The sequence below is a fragment of the Quercus robur genome, chromosome 5, assembly GCF_932294415.1.
Source record: "Quercus robur chromosome 5, dhQueRobu3.1, whole genome shotgun sequence".
NCBI lineage: Eukaryota > Viridiplantae > Streptophyta > Magnoliopsida > Fagales > Fagaceae > Quercus > Quercus robur.
The window spans coordinates 63,319,303-63,343,925 of NC_065538.1; the positions used below are offsets into that span (position 1 = coordinate 63,319,303).

At 32.4% G+C, this 24,623-nt stretch overlaps 2 protein-coding genes across 2 annotated transcripts; both read right to left on the reverse strand.

The window, feature by feature from the left end:
* Positions 1 to 494: 494 nt before the first annotated feature.
* On the reverse strand, positions 495 to 1,523 carry LOC126729136 (borneol dehydrogenase, mitochondrial-like). The gene is made up of 2 exons (XM_050434833.1): positions 1,486 to 1,523; positions 495 to 1,269 (listed from the first exon to the last, which is right to left on the reverse strand). Exons 1-2 carry the CDS (start codon positions 1,521 to 1,523, stop codon positions 495 to 497), a joined length of 813 nt encoding a protein of 270 aa, XP_050290790.1.
* Positions 1,524 to 10,917: 9,394 nt separating this feature from the next.
* LOC126726634 (protein ALTERED PHOSPHATE STARVATION RESPONSE 1) lies at positions 10,918 to 19,589 on the reverse strand. Its single transcript, XM_050431940.1, has 6 exons — positions 18,955 to 19,589; positions 17,571 to 18,381; positions 14,747 to 14,925; positions 13,960 to 14,183; positions 12,949 to 13,279; positions 10,918 to 11,572 (listed from the first exon to the last, which is right to left on the reverse strand). The coding sequence occupies exons 2-6, from the start codon at positions 18,331 to 18,333 to the stop codon at positions 11,129 to 11,131; spliced, it is 1,941 nt and encodes a 646-aa protein (XP_050287897.1). The 5' UTR covers positions 18,334 to 18,381; positions 18,955 to 19,589; the 3' UTR covers positions 10,918 to 11,128.
* Positions 19,590 to 24,623: the final 5,034 nt, after the last annotated feature.

Below are 24,623 nucleotides of genomic sequence, written 5' to 3' on the forward strand. Positions count from 1 at the left end.
ATTCTAACCATCATTTTTTATTCATAGTTAATGCAATGATACTCTTATTTGCAATTTGTTGTTTTGCAATGCACAGTGCTATAACTTCACAAAAATTGTCTTGCCAAACCACAATGATAGGAGTTGAAAATGAATTCCCCAGTCAGAAGTCATAACGTCATTTGCAAATTCAACCTTCATTGGGAAGTCATCTCACTTTGCCATATTTTCATTGCCAAAGGCGATGGGAATTCGATTTTCTTGGTTACGTGATAGACATCTTCACATAAACAAGTAGGTAACACCTTTAGAATCATAGACTGAAAAAATAAAAATAGAGAAATACATATGAAAGAAAAAGAAAAAAAGGAAGGGTCTCTAAACACCCATATGGCACATGTAAAGAGGCTAGTTTTATTTAAAGTCTTTCTACAAGCACCAAATAATTCATGGAAAATTTCACATAGCCTCACAAACATTAATTTTAAGCGCATTTAGACTTCCCATTTTATTCTTCATTGTGGATACATACAAAAGCCTGCATTCAAAGCGGTATAGCCTCCGTCTACGAGAAGATTATGTCCACTCACATATTTTGAGTCATCACTTGCAAGAAAGAGTGCAGCATCAGCAATATCCTCTGGCACGACATTCTTACCCTTGAGGTTGGAATAAATAGTAGGAGGAACTCCATTTGCATCTGGTTCGAAGATATCCCATGCCGCAGGTGTAGGAACCACATAGGGTGACACACAATTCACACGAATGCCATATTTTCCAAGCTCCACTGCTGTATTTTTTACTAATCCATACACACCATGTTTTGCACTTGTGTAGCCATGCGATAAAGCCCCTCCTATGACTGAGCATATGCTAGCAGTATTGATTATACAGCCTTTGCGAGCCGGGATCATCACACGGGCTGCATGTTTGGTACCAAGGAAAGGACCTAACATGTTGACCTTAATCACTTGCTCAAAATCATCTTGGGTGTTGTCAAGAATGCTGGTTTTTTTTACCCCAATTATACCAGCATTGTTGTACATAATGTCTAATTTACCGTACGTGGAAACAGCACAATTAACAGCATTTTCCACATCAGTTTCCTTGGTGACATCACAATGTACGAAGGTTGTGCATTCAGGATTTAGTTCTTTGCACAAAGACTGACCCATTTCATCTTGCAAGTCTGCAATTACAACTTTAGCTCCATTTTTGAAGAATAGTCTTGCAGTGGACGCACCAATGCCACTAGCCCCACCAGTAATTAGTGCCACTTTTCCTTCTAGCCTGTCATATTTTTACATGATATTATCCCTCAATTTTATTAGTCAGCAATTTGGATACAGCACATTAGTTTATAAAGATTATGTAGTAAAATTTGTATTATAACTAACATAACTCATACAAAAAAATTTTAGTCAGAGATAAAGGACTCTTTTCATAGAATATTGTTCTTTAACAAATTAAACATAATAGAGGTAAGATAGCTAAATTTTTTTATACCTTCTTGCTTCAGGTGGGAGTACTGAGGAACTTCCCATGGTCGATGGAATTAGAATATGTGTTGGAAAAATGAAAATGAATCCCAAAGACTATCACTAAGTTGCTTTGTGATCTCTCCTCTAACGTAACTAACTTATATATAGGCAACATCATACCCCCTACATTCCCAAGTTTGACATAATAGCACTGTTTGTTTACTACAAATAGCATTGCATCCCACAAGAACAGGTTCACGTCAAGTTAGACTAGTTTGGGCCATTTATTTGACAAATTCTAGCAAGTTTTGCATTATCGTCAATTGATGAATTATAGGGATAAATTTTGTTGTCACGACTTTGACGTGGAATTAAGTGTGGTGGAGAAAAAGTAGTGGCACTGACCCAGCTAGATTGGGAGGACTAATTTTTGTTCCCGCTTTTTTCACATAATCTACACAATCACACGCATTTACTTTCTATTGCTCGATTTGATACATTTGATCTAAGCATTTCTCCCAATCTCCATCATACCACCCCTGATCTTGTTTACCTGAAAGGAGAATACAAAGCAAAAAGTCAGTCATGGTACCGAAGCATGGATCAAAATCATAGTTCCAAAAGCAGTGAAAAGAAATAGTAAGTACTAAAGGAACAAAACAGCAATCCCAAGCTATTGATTGGGGGTAAGAGGGTTCATATGGATAATCGTTCTCCTAGTGATTAAAAATTATATGAACCCCCTTACCCCCAATCAATATTTTGCTGTATAAATTAGAGTTTTTCTTGTTATGGAACAGAAACAAGGGCAAACCAATATTACTAGTCGCATTATGTGGGTTTATGAATATTTATAATTCTAGTGTGTAGTCCTGTATATATGCACAGGTACAATTAAAAACAATCACAATTATACATTTTTTTTAGAAGAGATTCAAATTATATATAGTATTAGCTTAAATTTTTTTTTTTTAAACCATATATTTCTAAAATGTGTAATGGTTTCTCATTATATATATATATATATATATAGAGAGAGAGAGAGAGAGAGTTGGGTTCAAGTTACGCCTGGTGTAACTCTAAGTAATATTACACCACCCAATAATTTGTTATAGAATTTATATTTTGAAAATCTCACCATTGAATTACATATTCTTAAGGGTCATCAAATAGCCCACGGTCCACAGCCCGACCCAGAAACCCGATAGTCCATCGGGCTAATGGGCGGCCCGGCCCATTGTTATTGAGGCCCATGGGTAGCCCACAAGCCCAATGGGTCAGGCCGTGGGCTAGTTTTTATGCCCATAGGTACCCGGTGGGCTAGCCCAGTAGCCCAACCCGTTGGCCCAGCCCAATAACTCATAATTCATAATAAAATATATATGAAGTGTATGAAGGATTGATCTTGAGATATTATAAAGGAATTTCTTAAGAGAACTCCCTTAACCACTAAGATACTCAAAGTAATTGTGCTAAACATAGTTTACTAAATATATATTTTTCTAGTAGTCTAGCAAATTTGAATTAACCATTTGACATTTTTTTTATTAACGATAAAAATAAAAAACTATTTAAAACCTTAATAAAAAAAATTAAATAGGTTTCCATCAACAAAACAAAAAATTAAATAGATTTGACTGTAAAAAAATTTGTAATTAAGTATTAAATTCTTTAATTCTTTCCTTTAAAAAAATAGATTGATTATTCCCTTATAAAAAAATCGATTCTTTCCTTATAAAAATAATAAAATAATATGCTAATACAAGCCCATAGGTAGCCCATTAGGCCCAACCCAATAGCCCAGCTCGCTAAAGACAAAATGGGCATTGCCCATGGACAGGGTCATGGGCTGAGGTTTTCTCTTTCGGCCCAGCCCGACTTGACCCGTTTACTAGTTAATAGCCCATTATGCCCAGTACATTGTGCCCATGGGCCAAGTAAAAATGGACTGGGCTGGCCCGACCTGACCCATTGACGACCCTTACTGATATTCTATACATTCTTAACAATCATGTCAATTGGATATTATTTACCATTTGATCCATAATTAAACTCATCTTTTATGCATTATTTTTAACTACAAAAACTTGAATTTAAAAAATTGATTGATGACATGGTTATTAATTTTTGATCAACTTGAAATTTTGGAAGCATTGAGAATATATGAAGATAATGGAATCTAACAGTAGATTTGTCAAAAGTTGTATCCAATTAAAAAATATTGAGTTGTGTAACATTGTTTAAAGTTACACTAAGTGTAATTTGAATCCAACCCATATATATATATATATATATATATATATATATAAGAGGATTCCCTTCTTTGAACTAGACTTTTATATGATTCAAAAATACTCTTATTAATAAAAGGTAATTTCTCTTAAAAATTAAGTTATAAATGTCAAATAACAAATTTCATTTTGAATTCAAAAAGAGAACTCTTAAAATTTAGAATTTTTTTTCTTCACATTCATCTTTTTATTCCATAAAATTTAGTCTTTTTTTTTTTCATCCCAATAAAAATAAAACACCCTCAATTTGCAAAATTAAAAAATAAAAAACTAAGAGAACTCCTCAGATTCATCTTATTTTTTCTACTCAAATTTTTCTATATATCACTACACCACTTTCAAACACATTATGGGAGGGGTAAGATCCGAGTATAGAATATAGCCTATGGGCCTAGTCCGAGGAGGTAGAAGAGCTCATCCCCACATTAGGCCTGAACCAACACGTCAATGAGAACTCGAGAATAAGGGATGAATAGGCTGATCGCCTGAGGGTCAGGCTAAGGAGTGAGCGCTCCTCGGGAGGCATAAGGCAGGCCACTTGCATTAGAAAAAAAAATATCAAAGAAGACAGTAGAGATGTGCAAGCAAAGAAGAAATGAAATATCCAGATAAAGTAACCATCACCTTTGTATTCAATGCATTGCACCAACTCAGCTGGTCGCATTAATGGAGGAATGACCCCTGAATAGTGCCTTCACAACTTGCAGCACATTCTACCACCTCCAGTAAAACCTTGATGGGACAAGCATCCAAAGGAGGTTCATGACTATACAAGTGGAGGGTCAGGATGCAATTCAGTTAGCTATATAAAGAAAAGAGACCCCTATAACATCCCAGCCTAATTGCATATTTAATTTTATAAGTTTATATGCTTGTTATTATCTTAATTACTTTAAATGCATAAAGCTTTGATATTTTGATGTTACAAAAGATTAGGCTCCATTTTTAATAATGTAGAAAGAAATTTTATAAAGGTAAGAGTTTATTTGTAAAGTTATTTTTTTTTATTTGGGTCTTTCTAGAATAAAGAACTATGGAGGGTGATAAGTAAATTTTGAAAAGTTAAAAGGGTGAGTCATTAACCCTTTTTCCCTTGGGAATACACGTGCCCCACCCAAATTCTCCTCCTTATTTCTTCTTTGCTGCACTAAATTCATTCTTTGGTTTCTTTGTTCATCTTTTTTTGTTCTTACACAACAGCACCATCTCACACACAAACAACCCTCCCTCTCTCACCGAAACCATAGATATTTCTCTCTAAGAAGAAATCAAACTCTCAGTAAAGTTTCAGCTTCAGTTGTGGGTGACAAAAACAAGAACGTGGACAATTGAGCTCCTCTTATTCAAATCTCTTGCGTCTTCTATTTACAGGTAAGGGATGTGTGACATGTGCTTTTGATAAATATAAGGACTGCTTAGAAAATTATTATGCATCAAAACATTTTAATTAGAGATATTATATATGAGCATGATTTAAGTAAAGATATATGTTTGTGACTTATTGAATCTTATATATATGATAATTTTAGCATATTGATGCTATTACTTATATCACGAACATAATATTTAAGAATGAAGTAGATATGCTACTATTATGAAGTATTTATGTAAAAGTATAATTATCAGAAAAATATAGTTTTTGGGTTATTCTATTGTTATGATCTGAACTCAGTCAGTAGAGGTTATAGTACTGGCATTTCTATGGAGATTTTGATTGGCCATTATAAGTGGTGAGAATTCTGCTGTACTTGCCCTTGTTGGGAATGGCCAACTTGTGGAGGATGCCAACCGACCCCCATGGTTGATGATATGATCACATCAAAAAGGGTGATACTTTCTGATATGATCTTGGGATTTCCTAGCATTGTGGGGAATGCTGGATGTCTGGCACTATGTGTTGGAAGCCTAACAAAGTTGTGACAGACTTACAATTGGACTGACTAATATGTATCATAAATGAGCTATTAAGCTATTTGGAAATTATAAGAAAAGTATGTTGAATGTGTTATAAGATAGAAAGTTTATGATAAAATATTTTATAGTCTATTTAAAGATAAGGTTGCTGAATTATGTTTAAGTTTCTTATTATGTCCTTTTATTATTATATGAAAGGAAAATTATGTATATTCATCTGAAAGTTCATAAGTTATTTTAAGAATAGTATGGAAACTATTTATTAAAGCTGGTGTGTCCATAAAATATTTAATTTGCATGCATTATTATTAAATGCTTATGAAGCTTAAAACCTTATTGAGCTTCGCAACTCATCCTATTATATTTCAGTGCACAGGTTTTTTCCTAGAAGCATCGAGAGTATTAGAGATGGCAAGGAATCTATGATCTTGTTTGTTAGAATGTATAGTTTTTGTTGTATAGTAGTTTAGCTCTTTTGTTGTATAGGAGGAATCAAAATATACTTGATCCTTTTGAGCACAGATGTAATTCAGAACCTTAGTTTGTTTCGAACCCCAGTTTTATGTCTTTGGGGTTAGGTTTGTAAATAAAATTTTTGCTAAACGTTTAGTTATGTAATAATTACATGAATATTTTAAGTTTTAGCCAAGTTGTGATCTTGCAAAGTTCGAAATGAAATGAAATTTCAAGGTTTTTATCAATTTTGCATATTATGGCTTTTATGCAAGAAAATAAAAAGGAACACAAGAAATGATTTTGATAAGCACCTTTAGCTTAAGTTGGTTCGTATTAGTATTGAGGTAAACTTGATATTAACATGCCAGTCATACTCTAAATTCTGAAGTACAGGTTTGGATCGTGACAACCCCTCCAAAAGGGGGGACAAAAAAGAGAAAAGAAAAACATATTTTGTGCGACATTATCCTGTAATTGAGACTGAATATTATATAAACAATTCCTCCTTAGCCTTACCCGAGGAAGTGTTAATCCCAAATTCGGACTCTTTTTAAGAATTACTTGATGTTTTTCCTTCATTAATTCAACCGCTAAACTATACTAGCAAGCCAAGGTTGACCTTGCAAACCCTTTCTCTAACAAATTAATTATATTGTACTGTTATATTCAAACAACCTATTCTTATAGAGCTTAGCTGGTTCGCTCCCTTACACACATGTTTTTTTTAATGCTAATTATTAACCTTTCCCCAAAAAAACAGAAGAGCCTTTTAGCACGCGCAACGCGCGTGTTTAGAGGTTAGTGTGTGTATATATATATAATTTAGAATTTAATTGGATTTAGACTCTTAGAATTTTTTTTAATCTAATAATTCACTTGCCACAAAAATTTTAAAAAAATAAATAAATAGACATGTGGCGGAAAATTGGATTCCAATTGAAATCCAATTTAGAATCTAATTGGATTTAGACTTCTCGATTTTTACACTCAATAATTCACTTGGCACAAAATTAAAAATTAAATAGAACACATCATGCAAAATTTATATATATATATATATATAGAGAGAGAGAGAGAGAGAGAGAGAGAGAGAGAGAGAGAGAGAGAGAGAGAGAGAGATTCTAAAAGCTCTAACATAACATTTATCAATGCTTGGAAAACTATAATATAATTATTTTATAGGAATATAAACTAAAATTTGTAGGTTTAAATAGTGAATGTGTTATTTAAAAATATTTTCTATTTTTATAAAATTTATGTAAAGTAGAATCGTGTATATATGTAAAACAAAAGTTGGATTTAGAATCCGTGATTACATCAAGTAACTTCACCAAATTGCAGTTATTTTTTAGATAGAAATAACAACAGTTTATATGTTCTTATCAAATTCTTCAAGTGTTTTAACAAAACATGCAACATTTTTGGTCATATCAAACTATTTTTTTCTCTTCACTTTTTTATATAAAAAAATTAATTTAAAAAAAAAATCCGGAACGTGTGCATGGATCCAATTACACTATAAAAGACTAATTAAGATTTTTTTTAAAAAAAAATTGTAACCGTGCAAACAGAATTAAAAAGAAAACTTTAAAGCGCAGATAGGCGTTTTTATAGATAAATAAAAGTGAGACTGACAGTTATTGATAACTGATAAGAATAAAAAACCCGATAAATAAAAGTGAGACTGACAGAGCCGTGTATGACAAAATGAGTACAACATATAAAACAAATTATCATGTTAAAGAAAAATTGTCTCAAATTTGAGTGCAGGGCAATTAGATTTTTTAATAACCGTCATAGAAAGTTTTTTGTTTTCGATTCTAGTATTGATTTTATTAATATCAATTTTTCTTCCTGGCACGAACCTATCTCTATTTTTAGTATTTACATTGAACAATTGTTTTCCAAATAAACATCAACTTTAATTAATTTTTCTTCAACACTACTTTTTCTCTGACAACATGTTGTTACAAGGCCAACAAATCCTATCTCACCAAAGTTAAGAAAAGAAACCATCTTAAAAACAAAACAAAACCTGCATAGTTAGGAAGAGTTATGTACAGTCCAAATTCTTTTTTTTGTTATTATTATTATTATTATTTTGAGATCAAATCAATTTGAATGAGTTATAATAAAATAGAAATTCCTTATAATTAGCGTAGATGGTAATCTATAATTTATATTTATCTATACATCAACTAATAAAAAAAAAGTGGATTCACGAAACAAACTCTTGGGTGATGTTTCTTTTTGTTTTTATTTTTTCATTAATAAAAACAATTATTACACAAGATTTATTATCCCTGAGACCTTAAATTAGAAAGGATATAGATGAACAATGATTAAACGTTAATTTAGTTTTTGTTATTCAAACTAATTGATTTTTTTTTTTCATAAATATTTTAATAAATTTTCTGCAATTTAATGCAACCACTTGGTAAAATCATAGCTTCTGAGCCCTTCTTTTAAGATTTCTTTCCAACCCACAACTTTTATCATTCATGTTGAACCGTCGTACAAAAAGAATGATGGGTAAAGTATTGAAATGGTATATCAGCAAATAATGATGATATGGAAGCTCGGTCATTCTAAACGAGTAGCCTGGTCAAAGTGTAATGAATTTTTTTTTTTTTTTTTTTTTTTTGAGATTATAATATAGACAAAAAACATAGGAGATAGAGAAGGAGGGAGTGGGAAAGTGTAAAGAACTTAACCTCGTGAGTTGTGTGAAAGACATAAATTTACCTAATAATATATAAGAAATCCCAACACTTAGCCCCAAAAAAAAGAAAGAAAAATAATAATAACAAAAGAGAAAAAGAGAAAGAATAAATTTTTTAAGAGCTCTTATTATTAGTTTATTGAAAAACAAATACTTATTGTTTTTATCTAAAAATTACTACACCAACTAAAAATAAAAATAATTTATTTTTTTCTTTATCAGCTTTTCTTCTACTGCTTTATTTTAGTGTATTAACAAAATATGTAACCTACAATTTGTTCATATTATCTTCTTGTTGTTCTTCTTTTTGGAGATAAATCAAAGTGTTTTCTTATTTGATTTTAAGTAAACTTCTTCTTTTTGTTCACATCCCAATTTGGTTATTCAGTTTAAGAATTAGCAACCATTTTTATTTATCCCACGAGATAAGCTTCAGCCCTTTTTTATAAATAAATAAATAAATTTATCATTAGTGTTTTTATTATTTTTTCCAATACACGGTTTTTAGATAAGACTTATCGATACTACTATCATTAATTATTATTCTGTATGTAATTTATAGCCCTACAACTAAAAAAAAAATTATAATTAGGTGAAACTTGTCTACACTAGTCTATTGTGAAGGGCTAGCAAGTGGCACACCAAATTGCACCAAACTACAGAAGTGTTTTACATAGACACAAAATCATAATTGCTTTTATCAAAATTTTCTATTCATCTCTATCAATTTTTTTTAGATAAATACAAAAACTTAGTTGTAGATATCTTTTATTTTTTCCTTCACTCTTTTAGCGAACACTGCACATATATTAGACTTCCTCTCTCAATTTTTCTCCTCCGTAACTTTGATTTTTGTTGTTGTTTTATATTAATTTCCTTAATTGTTAGACAATTACTTCACATTCATAAGATGCATTATTTAAAAGATGCCATCTTATGAAAATTTTCATTTAATATTTTAATAGTAAAAAGAACATATATATATATATATATAAGCTTAAATGACTTCATGTCTTTATAGATTTGGAAAAAATAATTAAATTAACTTATTTAATCACTCCATTTACTAATAGATTTTACCATTGAAGTGGACCAAGTGGACTAAAATAGACCGATATACTATGCTAATGTGGCTAAAAAATAGTGTAGCAACAATTTTTTTTTTTTTTTTGAAAAGTAGCAACAATTACTTAATTATTTACTAATAGATTTTACCATTGAAGTGGACCATGTGGACTAAAATGGACCAAAATACTATACTACATTTTAACGTTTAGACATTATATAGGTATAGATGTTTGTATAAAATCTATTTTTTAATAATGAATCTCTTTAAGAAAAAAAAATAACAAAAAACAATAATAAATAAATTTGACTCAAATTTTTTTTTATACAAAATAAAAATTATACCCTAATCTAATTTAAGTGTATATATGTGTGAAGCTCCCTCCTAGAAACTTGAACTCCGACCCTTATCTCCCATACTCTACAAACACTTATAAAATGACCATTGCACCAAGGGTATGCGGTAGTAATTTGACTCCAATTATTCTTTGATTCTTGTAGATTCATTTTTGAAATATTCAATTTATAAGATTCACTTTCTAATCCTATGTGCATTTTCCTTAAAAAGAACGAAAGAAAAAACAGGCAATTACTAGATGATGAATTGAACAAAATAGAGCTAGAGTTGGAGAGTCTTATTTTTTGAACATGAAAATGGGACGAGAGTTTGTATGGCACAGAGAGAGAGGGAGAGAACAAATGGAGCGGGTAAAGGCATTGGATCTAAATCTATAGAGGCACTTTAATGGTGAAGGGTACTCTCTCTCTCTCTCTCTAAAAAAGGAGCCCGCAGACCTTTTAGTCCCATGCCATGCATACAATACCTAACGTGCTTTCAAATGTTCCAAAAAGATACGATCTAAAGTGAGTACCCTCTTGCATTTTGCAATTATGTCATTCCTCGCGCACAAAAAATCATTACAATGGCAAAATAGCATCATATTTTTCTAATATTATCAACAAAGCAGTTATATATGACCCTACAAGTTCTAGGTGAAGGTTAAGGTCGTGGATTCAACCCTCATTGGGTGCATATAAAACTTTACCAATAATCAAGAACAAAACAATTATATCCGTTGCTATAAAAAGAAATAGAATTCCACCGTAATTTCATCAAAACCTCAAGACAATGAATTTACACCAGGTCCCTATATGTTGGCCTAATGGTCCTGAAACAGGGGCTACCAGATTTTCACTTCATCTTATAATCTGAAAGGTATTCAATTTGTTGAGTTTTGTGGTGCATCGTCACAGCTAACTTCCGGTTTGACATGGTTGTGAACAGCCTCAATAGCCTGAGCAGAAGCACTTGAGAATTCCATTAATGCCTGGAATAGTTTGGGAAGGCTTGCTTTCAACTTATCCAATGTCATGTCCCTTGTAACCTGGACTGCATTCAGATATTTGGCCTTCTCGCAGTCCGCCTGGTTCTTTAGAGCTTCAATTTTGGCATGCTTCTGTGATAAAGGATGCTTAGGGCTCAATTCAGAGAGTGTATCTTCTGTAACCTCAAGTTTCTTCTCAATCTCTGCTAGAGAGTCTGACTCTTTTTGCAACTTTTTCTCAAATTTATTGGATTTCTTCTGCAGGTTGTTTTCCTCTGCCTGCTGCAGGATTACATCGCGGATGGCAGACAAAAGGCTTTTAATGGCCTCTGAGGTTACCTATAACACAGTATCAAATATAATTATTTCCATGTGAGAAAACATTGGAGGAGATAATCTAGACTTTCCATGACCTTTTTGAAATGTGAATTATTACACGAATCATTCATCTCTAGCATCCCCATCACACTCAATTCAATTAAAAGGAATTGCAGTAGCCAAGAATTCATACAGATTAGAGTAATAATCATTTAATTTATTTTTATTAGTATAATGATATATAACAATTTTAAAGCTAAGAGATTATAGGTATACAGAATCTCATGTACCCAAAATGTAGGCTGTTTCTAGAACATTTTCCATGTATTTCTGTACTAGAAGATTAGGCAACTAAATCCACCTATAAACTTTTTAAGCTTCAGCTTGTAAGATCCTAATAATAAGGCCCTTCAATAATTCAAAATCAAGATGCTTCAGACTGACCCAAAAACATATTGAATTGCTAATCTAACAAGACTTAAATACATAAAACTGTACACAACAAGGAAACAGAGTTGATTACTAAAATTATACTTCTTATGCTATTGTCATTTTCTAAAAACAATGACACCAAAAATAAAATTGTATAAAAAAAAAAATAGTGACATTCTATGGCAATCAGAAAAATCCCACTTCCTTGATATAGATGCATCACCATATCATTATCTATCATACCAGCTAGGTCATCTGTTGAAACCCAAAATCACCCAGATTTTAAACAATTATAAAGAAATTAAAAGACTCAATTGAATGCTTCCTGATTTTAAATCTGACAAGCAAAGTTGCATCATTCAGCATCCATCAAATGTTGAGGGGCACCTAAAGTTGATTGCCTAATCTTTCACCTCAATCCAACCCAACACAAAAACCTAAAACAATAACCCTTCTTCACCTTTTTGCTTCTGCATCAAGAAAATAACTTTATCTCTTCACCCAATAATTGGACATACCAGAGTTTACTAATTTTCCCACTCCAATAAGTATTTTAGGCGGGGTATTACCTATGTTCAGCAAATGTAGAGATGCTGCACATACCACAAGATAGCCATATTCTAAAGATAGCTCCAATGCAACAACAATAAACCTTAGTCTCAAAATTTTAGAGTCGGCTAGGAATCCTCAACATGCTAATCAGACTGCCAGCTCAACAATGGCCAAATTAATCTTTAGGTGTTAAACACTTGAAAAGAAGCTGGTTCAAAGAAAACATGTTATCTTTATAACAAAGTATATGTCTAGGGCTGTCAATTTCATTTGCATGACCAGTGTAACTGTCAAAACACCTGTTACAACTTACAAGGTACTAATTGGTTGTCTCCAAAATGGGAACTCCATGACTTAGCAAATGAAATTGTCAGTAAACTTACTAATATCCAAGGCAAGGTTCACAGAAGTACCTTATCAGGTAATCTGTCAACAACAAGCTGCCAAGATTCGCATAGGCTGCGGATTACAGATGAGTAACCACCATGTTGATGATCATCTTCAAGGCGGTTGGTGAGTTGGATCCACCTGGAGAGGGTTCTTACATAGTCCCTTTGAGACTTTGTGAGTTTGCAGAAGCTGTTGTACCAGTAGGTAACCTCAGTTTCTAGCTGAGCTGTTGCCCGGCGACGGGAATCTGTACTGATCTCTGTGCTTGGATTATCATGGAGACGAATCAACCGCAGAGAAATTTGGTATTGAACTTGATGAGCCTCATACATTGTTTTCCACATCTGCATTAGCCTGCAAAAAGATTTAAGCATAGAAGATAAATTTTGGGGGCAAATTCAAGATATCAATATTACAATGCTCTATATATGGAGTGTATAAGTATATTCACCAAAACAAAACATATCCAACAAGTTTAGAATACTTCAATTTCCTTTAACCATGGAATCTTTTAGTGAGTTTTTGAACTTCCATGCTAGCTGCTATACCCATCTTTGGGGAATAAGGATGTAGAGGGGGCGGGTAATACAACCTTACTATTGGTGTCATTCACCAAATTTGGTTCATATCAACTAGCGAATTATATGTTTTCCCAAACAACAGACGGCACATAGAAATGGGGTAAAAAAATCAGGAAAACAGAAGTATTAATAGAATTAAATAAGGATATATGATAATGATCATCATGACTGCACACCTTTATTGTTAGAGTAATCCATTACATGAAATATACAATAGCCAACCTATTCTTTGATAAATTCAAGTAGATTTGAGTTGAGAGAGTGCCATTTTCTCATTATAGAAAGCTGGAGAACATAATCTGGCAAGTGATACAATTTCTTGTATTGAAGAGAAAATCTCTGGAAGCTTTTAATAATCCTATTAACCAATTAAAATTGATATAGAACCATATGCATTTATAAAGAGTATAGCTTTTTATTCATAATCAAGATGTTGATGTCTACAACACTTACCCAGAAGTCAATGCAACCAACTGTGGGTACAGCTCCTCATCTATGCGCTCCAATATTGATGAACAAATACTACTAATTGATTCTTTCAAGCGTACTATGACAGCCTCCAAACTCTCAACACTTAATCGAGTTTTCTCAGTCTTGGTCGAGTCATTGTTCTCAGTATTTTGTTTTTCCAGTAAGGAACACTTCCTTGCATACTCTAATTTAGTAATTTCTTCCTCCTACAAAAGTTGATGATTAAAACCATCAGAGGCAAGTATAAGAACCATGTACAATAATATTTTGATATCATAAGCATGAAGTTGAACAGAAAGATGCTTTTGTGAAGTTGTGAGAAACAGACATGCTCATGTGAAAGTAAATATACATAATTTATTTGTCTCATAGTATTATTTTCCATATGTTTCATGAGTCAAACTACCTTCAGAAGAGAGGAAAGAGAGTGTTTGGATGAGCTTATTTTCATTGGCTTCTTTTGTTAAAAAAATAAGCTATGTAAAAGTACAATTATGCCTAGAAAAAAGTAAGACTTTAATAGCCAAATAAACCCTAAGAAAAGACAAATTTCCAAGCCATCTCATGCCAGGGTACCACAATTCCATATAACACTCTTAAATGTTACAACAAAAACACACCACCTCATAGTGCAATGTTTCCAGATATTACTAGAACAATGGGCCAGACCAAATGAAGATATGAGCCCTTTAGGCGTATGCACCAGATGTCGCTAAGGAACATTACACATTCTTACTAGTTGCACTCTGTCATCCAGTGATGATCTTACCTTCATTTCCTTGTAAAGTCTCTGCTCTGCATCATAAAGCTTTCTAAGTGTGACACAATGAGCTCCAACCCTGCACGGTTCACTAGAGCCATAAAGCCCAACATCCTCTTTGGTTCCCTGAAGAGACTTGGATGACCAATTCCATGACAATGAATTAAAGACTTTTGCAGAATTCTTTCCTGTAAATGATACAGTAATAATAAATTCCTAGAGGAACTTGATAACAAAAATCATCAATAGCCAGACTCACAGGAATAAATTGATTGGCTAAAATATTGATTTTGTCCTAAAGTTTGCATAAATTCCTTTTTTCATCCCTAAACTTTAACATGTTTGTTTTTCGTCCCTAAACTATTAAAAATTTACACTTTCTTTCCTTAAACTTCAAAAATATTTTTTTTTCATCCCTAAACTATTGAAAAAAGTTCATTTTTTTGTTCCTATTTTCACTCCTAAATTTTTTTTTTTTTTTTTGGGGGGGGGGGGGGGGGGGGGTGGGGGGACTTTTTAAAAAGTTCAGGGGGAAAAAAAAAATAAGCAAACTTTAAGGACGGAAACGATATTTTAGCCAAATTGATATTTTGAACAGAAACCAATTACACCAGAACAAGGTTTCTAGGATAAAATTATTCACAAATGATCATATTAGGTGCCAAGTCAATAGACAAGAAACTTAAATCTCATAACCAAAAAGAAACAAGAACAATAGTCATAATCATCTCAAAGTAATATATAAAAAATAAAAGTGAACCAAGCCCAATGTTATGCTTCTTGGTATGGTAAAACAAGGATGAAAGAAAGATGAGGGAGCCTATTTCAGAACCAAACTATCACTCCAGTTTCTCATTGACAGGTTAGGTATGAGATTCCTCCACCCACATGAAAGTTATAATAAGTGAATTCACTTTCAAATTCATTGTGTTCCTGTATGAATATATTTAACATGTACAGAATTTTAGTCAGTTTCCCATGCGGCTGACTTTTCTATTAAGTAGTAAAAAATTATTCATTTGGTGGAAAAAAATAGTGCATAACAAAATTAAAAAACTAGCCTAGTCAGACACGGGATTGAAAATGTTTTTTAATTGGTCCAGGTTGTCCTGCACACACTTGAAACTATTGACTAACAGTAAGGCTTGGAAGTGACAGCATGTTCATCATACTTGATGCTCAACCCAGCCAAATCTGTTGCAATTCCTCGGTAAGGACCAACTAGGTGGTGTATCGTTCACCCAAATATATATTATAAGCTGAAGTTACAATGGTGCATCACACACCAGAATGACAACAGTTTACAACCAAAAACTGTCCAGGGCTACCCCAATCAAGTAGGGTTCTAATGGCTTTTGGATGCAGTGATAAACAAGAAGCTACCAAAGATCAGATTCACAAAACATTGACCTCCCAAAGTCACTGAAGCAAAGACATAATAGTCCAAAAACAAATGAAATAAAATAACAGTCATCAGTATTCAGTACTACATATATTTTCTGAATTATACCAAAACTCTTAATTTCATCTACACATTGGGATCTGATACCCCAAAGAAATGATCCACATATAAAAAAAATAATTGGGTATATATATGTGAGTTCAAATCCCATATGAAATAAAAATAAAGGTGCTGAGGAATTAATATAACATAAATAAGCCTAAACCATCGGCTTAAGCTTTTGGTTTAGGTGATATCCCTGTTGTATTAATGTCTCAATTGGAATCTCCCCAAAGTATTATCTCCTCAACAAATGGCATTACAACCCATGGTGATGTGGGGTAAGGTGGCAAAGTTACTAAGTCTCTTTTGCAATTGAACAAGGACGGGTTGCTTTGGTAGTTGGAGCAAGGATGAGGTGCATGTCCTTGAAGCCAGACAAGTGTTAATCGTACAAGGCAAGCCCATAAACCCCAAACAGATGATCTTGGAAAACGACCCAACAAAATAGTATTACCAATGGTGCTAGATCAAAGAAGAATGACACAGTGCGAGGTTCCCATGGATAAGCATGCAAGGTTAACATATGGTTCCTATGGATGGCATACAAAAGGACCATGGATGACACTCAAGAGAAGGAAAAGCCCATAGGCAAGAGGGAGTTAGTAGAACTTGTTCGTGGCCCACAAAGAAGCAAAGTAAGCCAAAGAGGCAAAGTAAAAGAGAATTTGGAATTAATATAACATAATTGGGGCCAAGCCCATAGAGTTAAACTTTTGGATTAAGTGGTGTCTCTATATATTATATTAAAGCTTCAATTGAAGTCTTCCCAACACAAATTTCTTTGACAATGTTGCAATTCAGACTAAGATTCAACAACAACATTTAAAGGTCCAGAATTATGCACCAATGATATTGAGGCAACAATTTGCATGTTATTTTCAGATATCAGCCTGTAATGACGGCTTGACTGCCTGAACCATTTAAACACAGAAGGCAGCATATGCCGATTACTAATAATGAATGAAAAAGCCACCACAAGAGCCAAAAGCTAGAACATATTACATAAACAACAACAGAAAGCACAGGACTCTTTACAGAGATGTCACTACATCAGAAAGTTTTCATATAATCAGAACATGAACAATATTATAAAGCACAGAGTCTTTTACAGAAAGCCACTACATTAGAAAGTTTTTATATAATAAGAACAAAAACATTGATGGTAATAAGAATACAACAAACATCATGAACAAAATTAGGAAAAAGTCAATTTACTCGAGTGGAACTTCCACTTCGGATGTACCAATCAAGTATCAAGTGAAAGCATATAAAGGATAAATTGTAAAGTATCTGATAAATGTTAGATTTTTTAAAAGAGAGAGAATTTACTTTTGTTTTCTTCTAGACCCCATGAAAGAAATGTATCCCCTCCACTAATGTCCATAAAAACAGCTATTTCCTTTCCACCAGCTGATGCTTTAAGGAAGTAGTCGTCTAACTCACGCATGATACCCTCTAGGGTCTTCTTGCTCCTCCATGCATCATCAGTTTCTTTATACCAGCTCATTGTTGATGAATTATCATCAACCACTTCTACAGGCTGAGGCTTCTCAGGAAGTGGATTTACAACAATTTTCGCAACAGCTTCCTCTTTCTGATCTTCTTCTTCAAATTCTGTCTTAGTCTCTGCCCACTTTTCGTCCTCAACTAGTTCCACCAATTCACTATTCTTGTAATGATGATGTGGTGATGAACACCTAAAAGTGTCCAAAATGTCCCACGACCTAAGAGGTGATGGGGTACTACGATCATACTCTTCAATCTCTGTGCTTTCTTTTTGGGGAACTTCTTCCTTCCTATTATTTTCATCAAATTTTCTCAAATCAGGGCTGAAAGGAGGTGGTGGAGGAGGCAATGGTGGAGGTGGTGAGGGAGGCAATTGCAGGTCAAAAGGGATATTTTCGAGCTCTAATGTCTCTGACTCAGTGAATTGCCGAAGAGTTACTCCTGTATTCTTTAATGCTTTCAAATAACCCAATTGGGCATCCACAAAATCTCCCCTAAACCGAACCAACTGTTTCATTAGCTTCTTCCTCTCCCTGCAAATCTGCACCCGCTCATCCTTCTCAATCCTCGATGCAACACATCCCATTTTGCTCAATACGTGGAACAGCAAAGAAGTTTATGGTATCTAGCTTAACTGAAAAATACAACAGAAAGAATAAAGCCCAATGCAGGTTCAATTTTGTCTACTTCTATGAGCAAAAGATATACTTACTACATCAAGGACTACATCCTTGAAAATTCATAATGCCTATTACTTCCTTGCAAATTCATAATGCCTATAAACTTTTCAGATCCTTCCCAGTTCAAACGGTCATCATATTATAAGATGATAATCCAAATCACTTCACATCCAAATTAACCCTAGAGTTTTATCACAACATGCTTTTATACTTTTTGCTCCAAAAAATAAATCCCAAATAATAAAGGTAAAATAAAAGTACTCAGTTCCAAAACTTTTTTACAACAATTCACTAATCCACAACTCTGTAACAAAAATATACAGATGGGTTATCTTTTTTTTATCACTTGTTTTTCAAGCTCAATACGTTGAGATGGTTTCCTAAGCCTAAATTGTATGTTCTCACACCACATGCCTAGTTAACCCAGGTCATTCATTGATCTCAATTCTCAAATAAGCCAAAAAGGTAATCAAAGCTCAAAGGAGAAAGAACAGCCATTTTTAGATATTTCAAAAAAAGTCACATACCCACAAAAGCTGAAAGAATAACCACCAAATGGCTGCGCTTGTGTTGTGTCACTGATTTTCCCAGCTATACTCAGCCAAAATTGATCTTCATAATCATCCCCATAACACCAAATCCTGAATCAGCTACTCTTACCTTTACTGACCAATCAAGAACTTAAATAAAAGAGACCCAAAAAAGAACATTAAAAACAAAATCTACCCAGTTCCAAAAATCTCCATAGCTCAGCAATAGAACAATAATAATAGAAATATCACCCTTTAAAAATAAAAAAAATAAAAACCACTGGGTCTCAAAGTACAGCCTCAAACAGGTTTTCTTGTAAGTTTAGTAAAAGATAAAAAATAAAAATAAAAAACAAGAAAACAATGGTCCTGACATGGAAACTGTGGGAGACAGAGAGATGTTTTGGATTGAAAACTATACAACTAATTTAATACTACTACAACAATGGTTTTGGACTTATGGGTTGGGTTTGAACACGTGACGGCAGAGAACTAGAGAAGCCTAAAAAGCCTTCAAGTTCCAGAGTGCCCCACTTTTGTTCATGCTCTACAAATACAGAGAGAGACAGAGGAAAGCTCGAGACCCAAGAAGAGTGAGCATCCAAAGTATAGAGTTAATAAGCGCATTTTTTAGCACTAAACCATTTTAATGTAATTTCTTGTCAGTTAAGCTTTCTTTTGGTGGTGGGTGTGAGGACTAAGGACAAAAACAAAACCTTATTTCAACATACTACCACGTGAGCAACAACCACAAAGCAGAAACATGTTTAATGTTTTTTATTTTTTAAGAAAAAAAAAACAATAAAGAAAACATTAAATTATTATCAAAACATTAATATTTTTACAGAAACTTTTATACTAGTTTGATTAGTAATTTCGGATAATATTAATGAAAATGTTCAAAATTCAAATCTTCTCATATTTAACAACTAAATTATATCTAAAAAATAATAATAAAAATTTTGTATCAATATTTTTGTTACAATCTGAAAATTTAATCAAGTAATGTATGCATAATTATTTTCAAAACATTAATAATTTTGAAAGTTTAATTGGTCACATATATAATGTTTAGGGGATAATTGATCAAATCCCAAGTGAGAAGGTTTGATTGGTGACAAATTTAATATTTATTGAATAATTGTTCAAATCAAAAGTCTATCAATCAAATTAAGATGGATCATTGATATCAAAATCTAATTTACATAATTGTAGGATAGTGTGTGCGTGTGTTATATTTGAAAATGTATGTTCAAACCTTAAAGATTAGCCTTTGAAACCTTTTCAAAGACTTTAATAAATATTAGATTGTGTTTTTAGAAGAGCAATTTTAAAGATAATTATAATGAATTCGAATAACATAATTTGTTTTCCTTCCTTGGAAAATTATTCTCTATTCTTTAAGTTAAAAAAAAAAAATGAAATAGAACACTACTAAAAAAAACAAGTAAAAAAATGTGCTCTTGCATATATTCTTGGAATATTACACATAAAAAAAATTATGATATAGATATTCTTTTTTTCTTTTTTTTCATTTTATCATTCATTAAAATCAGGATAAGGATTAAAAAATAATATATTTCAAAGACTTTCTATCATTCCCTAAGAACAACTTTCGGAATATGCAACCAAATGAGGTAGAGATTTTTTTTTGAACTACCACTTCTTTCTTTTTCTTTTTTTCTTTTTTTGGTTGCTTATGGGCTAAGACAAGGGAGAAGGTATTTGCCTATTTGATATCAAATGATGTGGCATCATTTGATACAACGTATTTTTTCAAGATAAAGCTACTTTTAGGATTTTTTTTTTTTTTTTTTTAATTTTTAGAAGAAGAAGGCAACTTGCTGTTTTCTATATCATGCTTTAAAAAAAAAAAATTTAAATCATACCAATTTAAAATTTGAGAAATTTTATTTACATAATAAAATTTTATAATATTTTTCACACTAATTTGTTTTTAATTACGTCTTAATATAATATTTTATTATTTTATTTTGATTATAAATAACAACAGCTCAATTATTATAAAAATGTTGTAAAAATTTATTGTATCTTTACTCTTTAGTTATAATTTATTTCGGTATAGTGCGTATCTTGGCATGGGGAAGGATGCGTATTATAGCGTAAGGGACGTGTACATGGAAAAGAGGAAGCAGTGGCCAGTGGCCACGTCAGACAAAGAAAATCCAACTTCCAACCAAACAAAGCAGTTTTTCCTGCAGTGAGTGGTGACCTTCCTTTTCTCTGCTTTATCTTTCCAAAAAGCTCTTTTCTGACTAATAATTTTGTCACAGAGAGTTTAATCTTTTTTGCTCACCTTCATTGTTATTTCTTTTCCCCACCTTTTTCTTCCTCTTTAGTTTTCCAACCACTCATTACAGTCACAAATTCACAGTGCACTTTCCCTTGTATTTGAGGTTTCTACAACTTCTTTTAGTTTGCCCTCTTTTTGTTAATGCACCAAGTATGTAAAGATTAAGCTTATAACTTGAATGAGGAAAATTAGAGGAATGGGAGAGAAGAGGAGGGGAATGATATATCTATGTACAAATTTCATTCATATTAACAAACAAATCTTAAATTCAAAAAATATTTTCGGAATTACAACGCATAGATGTCATAGGTTAATTTTTTTACTCAAAAAATACTTAGATACTCCAATAACAATGCACATTCCTCTCACATAAAGAGTGGGTCTCATGGTAAGATACATGTGTGGAACCCACTCCTCATATAAGAAGAGAGAGTATTGCTTTTAGACTGCCTAAGAAATTTCCTCTTTACTTATTATTTCTTTTCCCCCACCTTTAGGGGTGTACATGGGTTATGTTAAGAGATTTTTTGACCCAACCCATCATGGTGGGTCAAAAAAAATTCAACCATAACATAAGTCTAACTCAACCCAACCCACATGGGTCGGGTTAAACCCATGGGTTTGACAAATTTTTTATTATTATTATTATTAAATTGAGTCAAAAAAAAATATAAATATTAATATATTAAAAAATCCAAAGATTAGTATTAATGTAGCTCTTTAAAAGCAAACAACACTAATGACTAAACAACAATAGTAATTTACTAAGATTTGTGTGAACTAATTGATTTTTATATAAGATAGGAAGAGCTAGTTATTTTAAAAATTGTATTAATTATATAATATATTTTATATATATATATTAAATATATGGATGGGTCGAGTTGGATTTAACGGATTTGAAATTTTATGACCCAAACTCAACCTAATCTACTATTAAAATTTTTTTTATAACCCAACCAACCTATCAAGGCCTAAAAACTAACCCAACCCGAGTTAAATCAAGTCGATTTTGACAGGTTCGTTATACGACCCTTCCCAACTTTTTCTTTCTCTTTAGTTTTCCAACCACTCATTTCAATCACAGATTCCAATGCACTTTCCCCTGGTATTACAGTTTAAGTTTATACAACTCTTTTTTTGTTTTGCCAACTTTTTGTTAAGGCACCACTCAAGTTTTCCAACCACTCATTTCAATCACAAATTCCAATGCACTTTCCCCTGTATTACAGTTTATACAACCTTTTTTTTTTTTTGTTTCGCCAACTTTTTGTTAATGCACCACTCAAAATACATCAAGTATGTAAAGATTAATCTTATTATTTGAATGAGGAAAATTAGAGGAATGGGATAGGAGAGGAGAGGAGGGGGATGATATGGCTATGTACAAATGTCATTCACATAAATATGTATGTAACAACAAATATTTTGTAATCTTTTTGGTTTATCTCACAACATGAACTTCTCTCAACTCTAGTGCATGGTGTTCAACCTTCTTTTTCATCAATGATAAAGAGAATATATATCACATATGAACAAACAAGGATCTTGAATTCAATTTTTATTAGTGAAAGAAGGAGGAACTTAATAACTATGAGATTAGTAGTTCAAAAAATATTTTCGGAGTTACAACTCTCAGATCTCAGAATATACCATCCAGACTTGTTGTTTTGTGGATAAGTACCAATTGATTAGTTTCCTTAGCCAAGGGTTCAAGACAAGCATTGGCTAAGGAATATCAGGCATAATTCGGTTTTGGATATTCACTTGTCAAATCAACTAGGCCCCAGACTCAAACAAGCAAATAACTCAACCAAAGGGAATAGATTCCACTAGTAAAGCATTCATAAGAGAGGAAGGGAGGAGATGTATGTTAAAAAGACTTGAATATCTTGAAATGACTGATTCTCAATTTCTCATATGACAACGTGTAAGAAACTAATAATCCAATTGGGTACCTAATTAGGTATGTAAAGAATCTCTGTTCATCAAAAAAAAGGTATGTAAAGAATCTCATAGGATTTTCTTAAAAGTTAATTTCTTTTTCTAATCCATTAAAGAATTGATTGCTTTAAGGACCAAAACTATAAGACTTCTTTCTTGACACGTTATTTAACACTGTTAGCATTCATTTAGTAATTTTAGTTAAAATTTAAGGGTTACGTTAACAAATGCCCTTAGTCCAATTTATTAATGAGACATTTTAGAAAAATTTTAATATCATTTTTATAGGAAATATAAAAAACTTCTAAAAATATTTCTTAAATCTATACCCTTATAGCATTTCGTTAACTTTTCCCAAAATTTAAATACAATATCTTAAATATTGTTTCTTAGTACTTCTTTTAAATTTTAACCAAAACTTAGATACAACATCTTTTTTTTTATGAACACTTAGATACAACATCTTAAGAACAAAACCAAAGCTGAGCCACATTTTCATGACATACATCATTATTTTTTAGCTTGACTCATTTCAAAGTCGAGTCTAAATTTAGGCTTAAGTTGGACTCATTTGCTAAATAAATGAACATAAACAAGGGTTTTTTTTTTTTTTTTTTAATTTGAGCCCGAGTTGTTTAAGCACTATATTTTAAATCCCATTCTGTCCTTTGCCACAAAAAAGGAGCAACATAGTAATCACCCAACAGAAGGAAATATCAACAAAATTCATAATTTGTTCAACAGAAGCATCATAATTCCACTTAAATAAAACCTTCAAGAAGCTTAGCCTAAGCATGTAGGTGCTTCTTACTTTTGTTTTAAAACCGAAATCTATCAAATCCCATTGTGCTGTTAAAAGCCTAAAGCCTAAAGGATCTTTTTGAGCAGCAAATCAAATTTATTCACCTGCCCCTACTTGAACATTGCCCTAATTTCTAAGCTTCTAGATTGAGTTAATTATGATTATAACCATCATTAACGTGAAAAAGGAGCCCAGTGTAAGCAGCCCTTTTTTGTTTCTTGGACGTTGAAATGTCACGGCCCACATGAGTGAGCTCTCTTTCGGACATCCAAGGCGAAGGCCTATTCTAAACATGGGCTTAGGAAAACCTTGAATTTATTAGGAAGTTGGAACCATCAATGACTAAATAATTCTCCATAGCAGGGTATAACCTGAAATAGGTCTTTGCACACTATACGCTGCAGTCCTTGAGATTGTACAAGAATTAAGAAATATGCTATAACAGGGTATGTTCTCTCTTTGGAAACAACTTATCTAACTTATCGCTGGAATTTTTTTGCTAAAAATATATTAAGGTATACTTATACTTCGATAGAGTGTGAAAAAAAAAAAAAAAGATTTTAAAAAATTATATATAAAAATATAAAAACTTAGCAAATAAACTCA

Bases quoted from the DNA above. Each gene is read 5' to 3' on its own strand.
- LOC126726634 (XM_050431940.1), bottom strand. From the start codon at position 18,333: ATGGGATGTGTTGCATCGAGGATTGAGAAGGATGAGCGGGTGCAGATT. The intron at 14,184-14,746 runs GTAAGATCATCA...CAACTTTTGTAG, and splicing joins GACTTTACAAGGAAATGAAG to GAGGAAGAAATTACTAAATT. The intron at 13,280-13,959 runs GTAAGTGTTGTA...ATCTTTTTGCAG, and splicing joins TTGGTTGCATTGACTTCTGG to GCTAATGCAGATGTGGAAAA.
- LOC126729136 (XM_050434833.1), bottom strand. From the start codon at position 1,523: ATGGGAAGTTCCTCAGTACTCCCACCTGAAGCAAGAAG. The intron at 1,270-1,485 runs GTATAAAAAAAT...AAAATATGACAG, and splicing joins CTCCCACCTGAAGCAAGAAG to GCTAGAAGGAAAAGTGGCAC.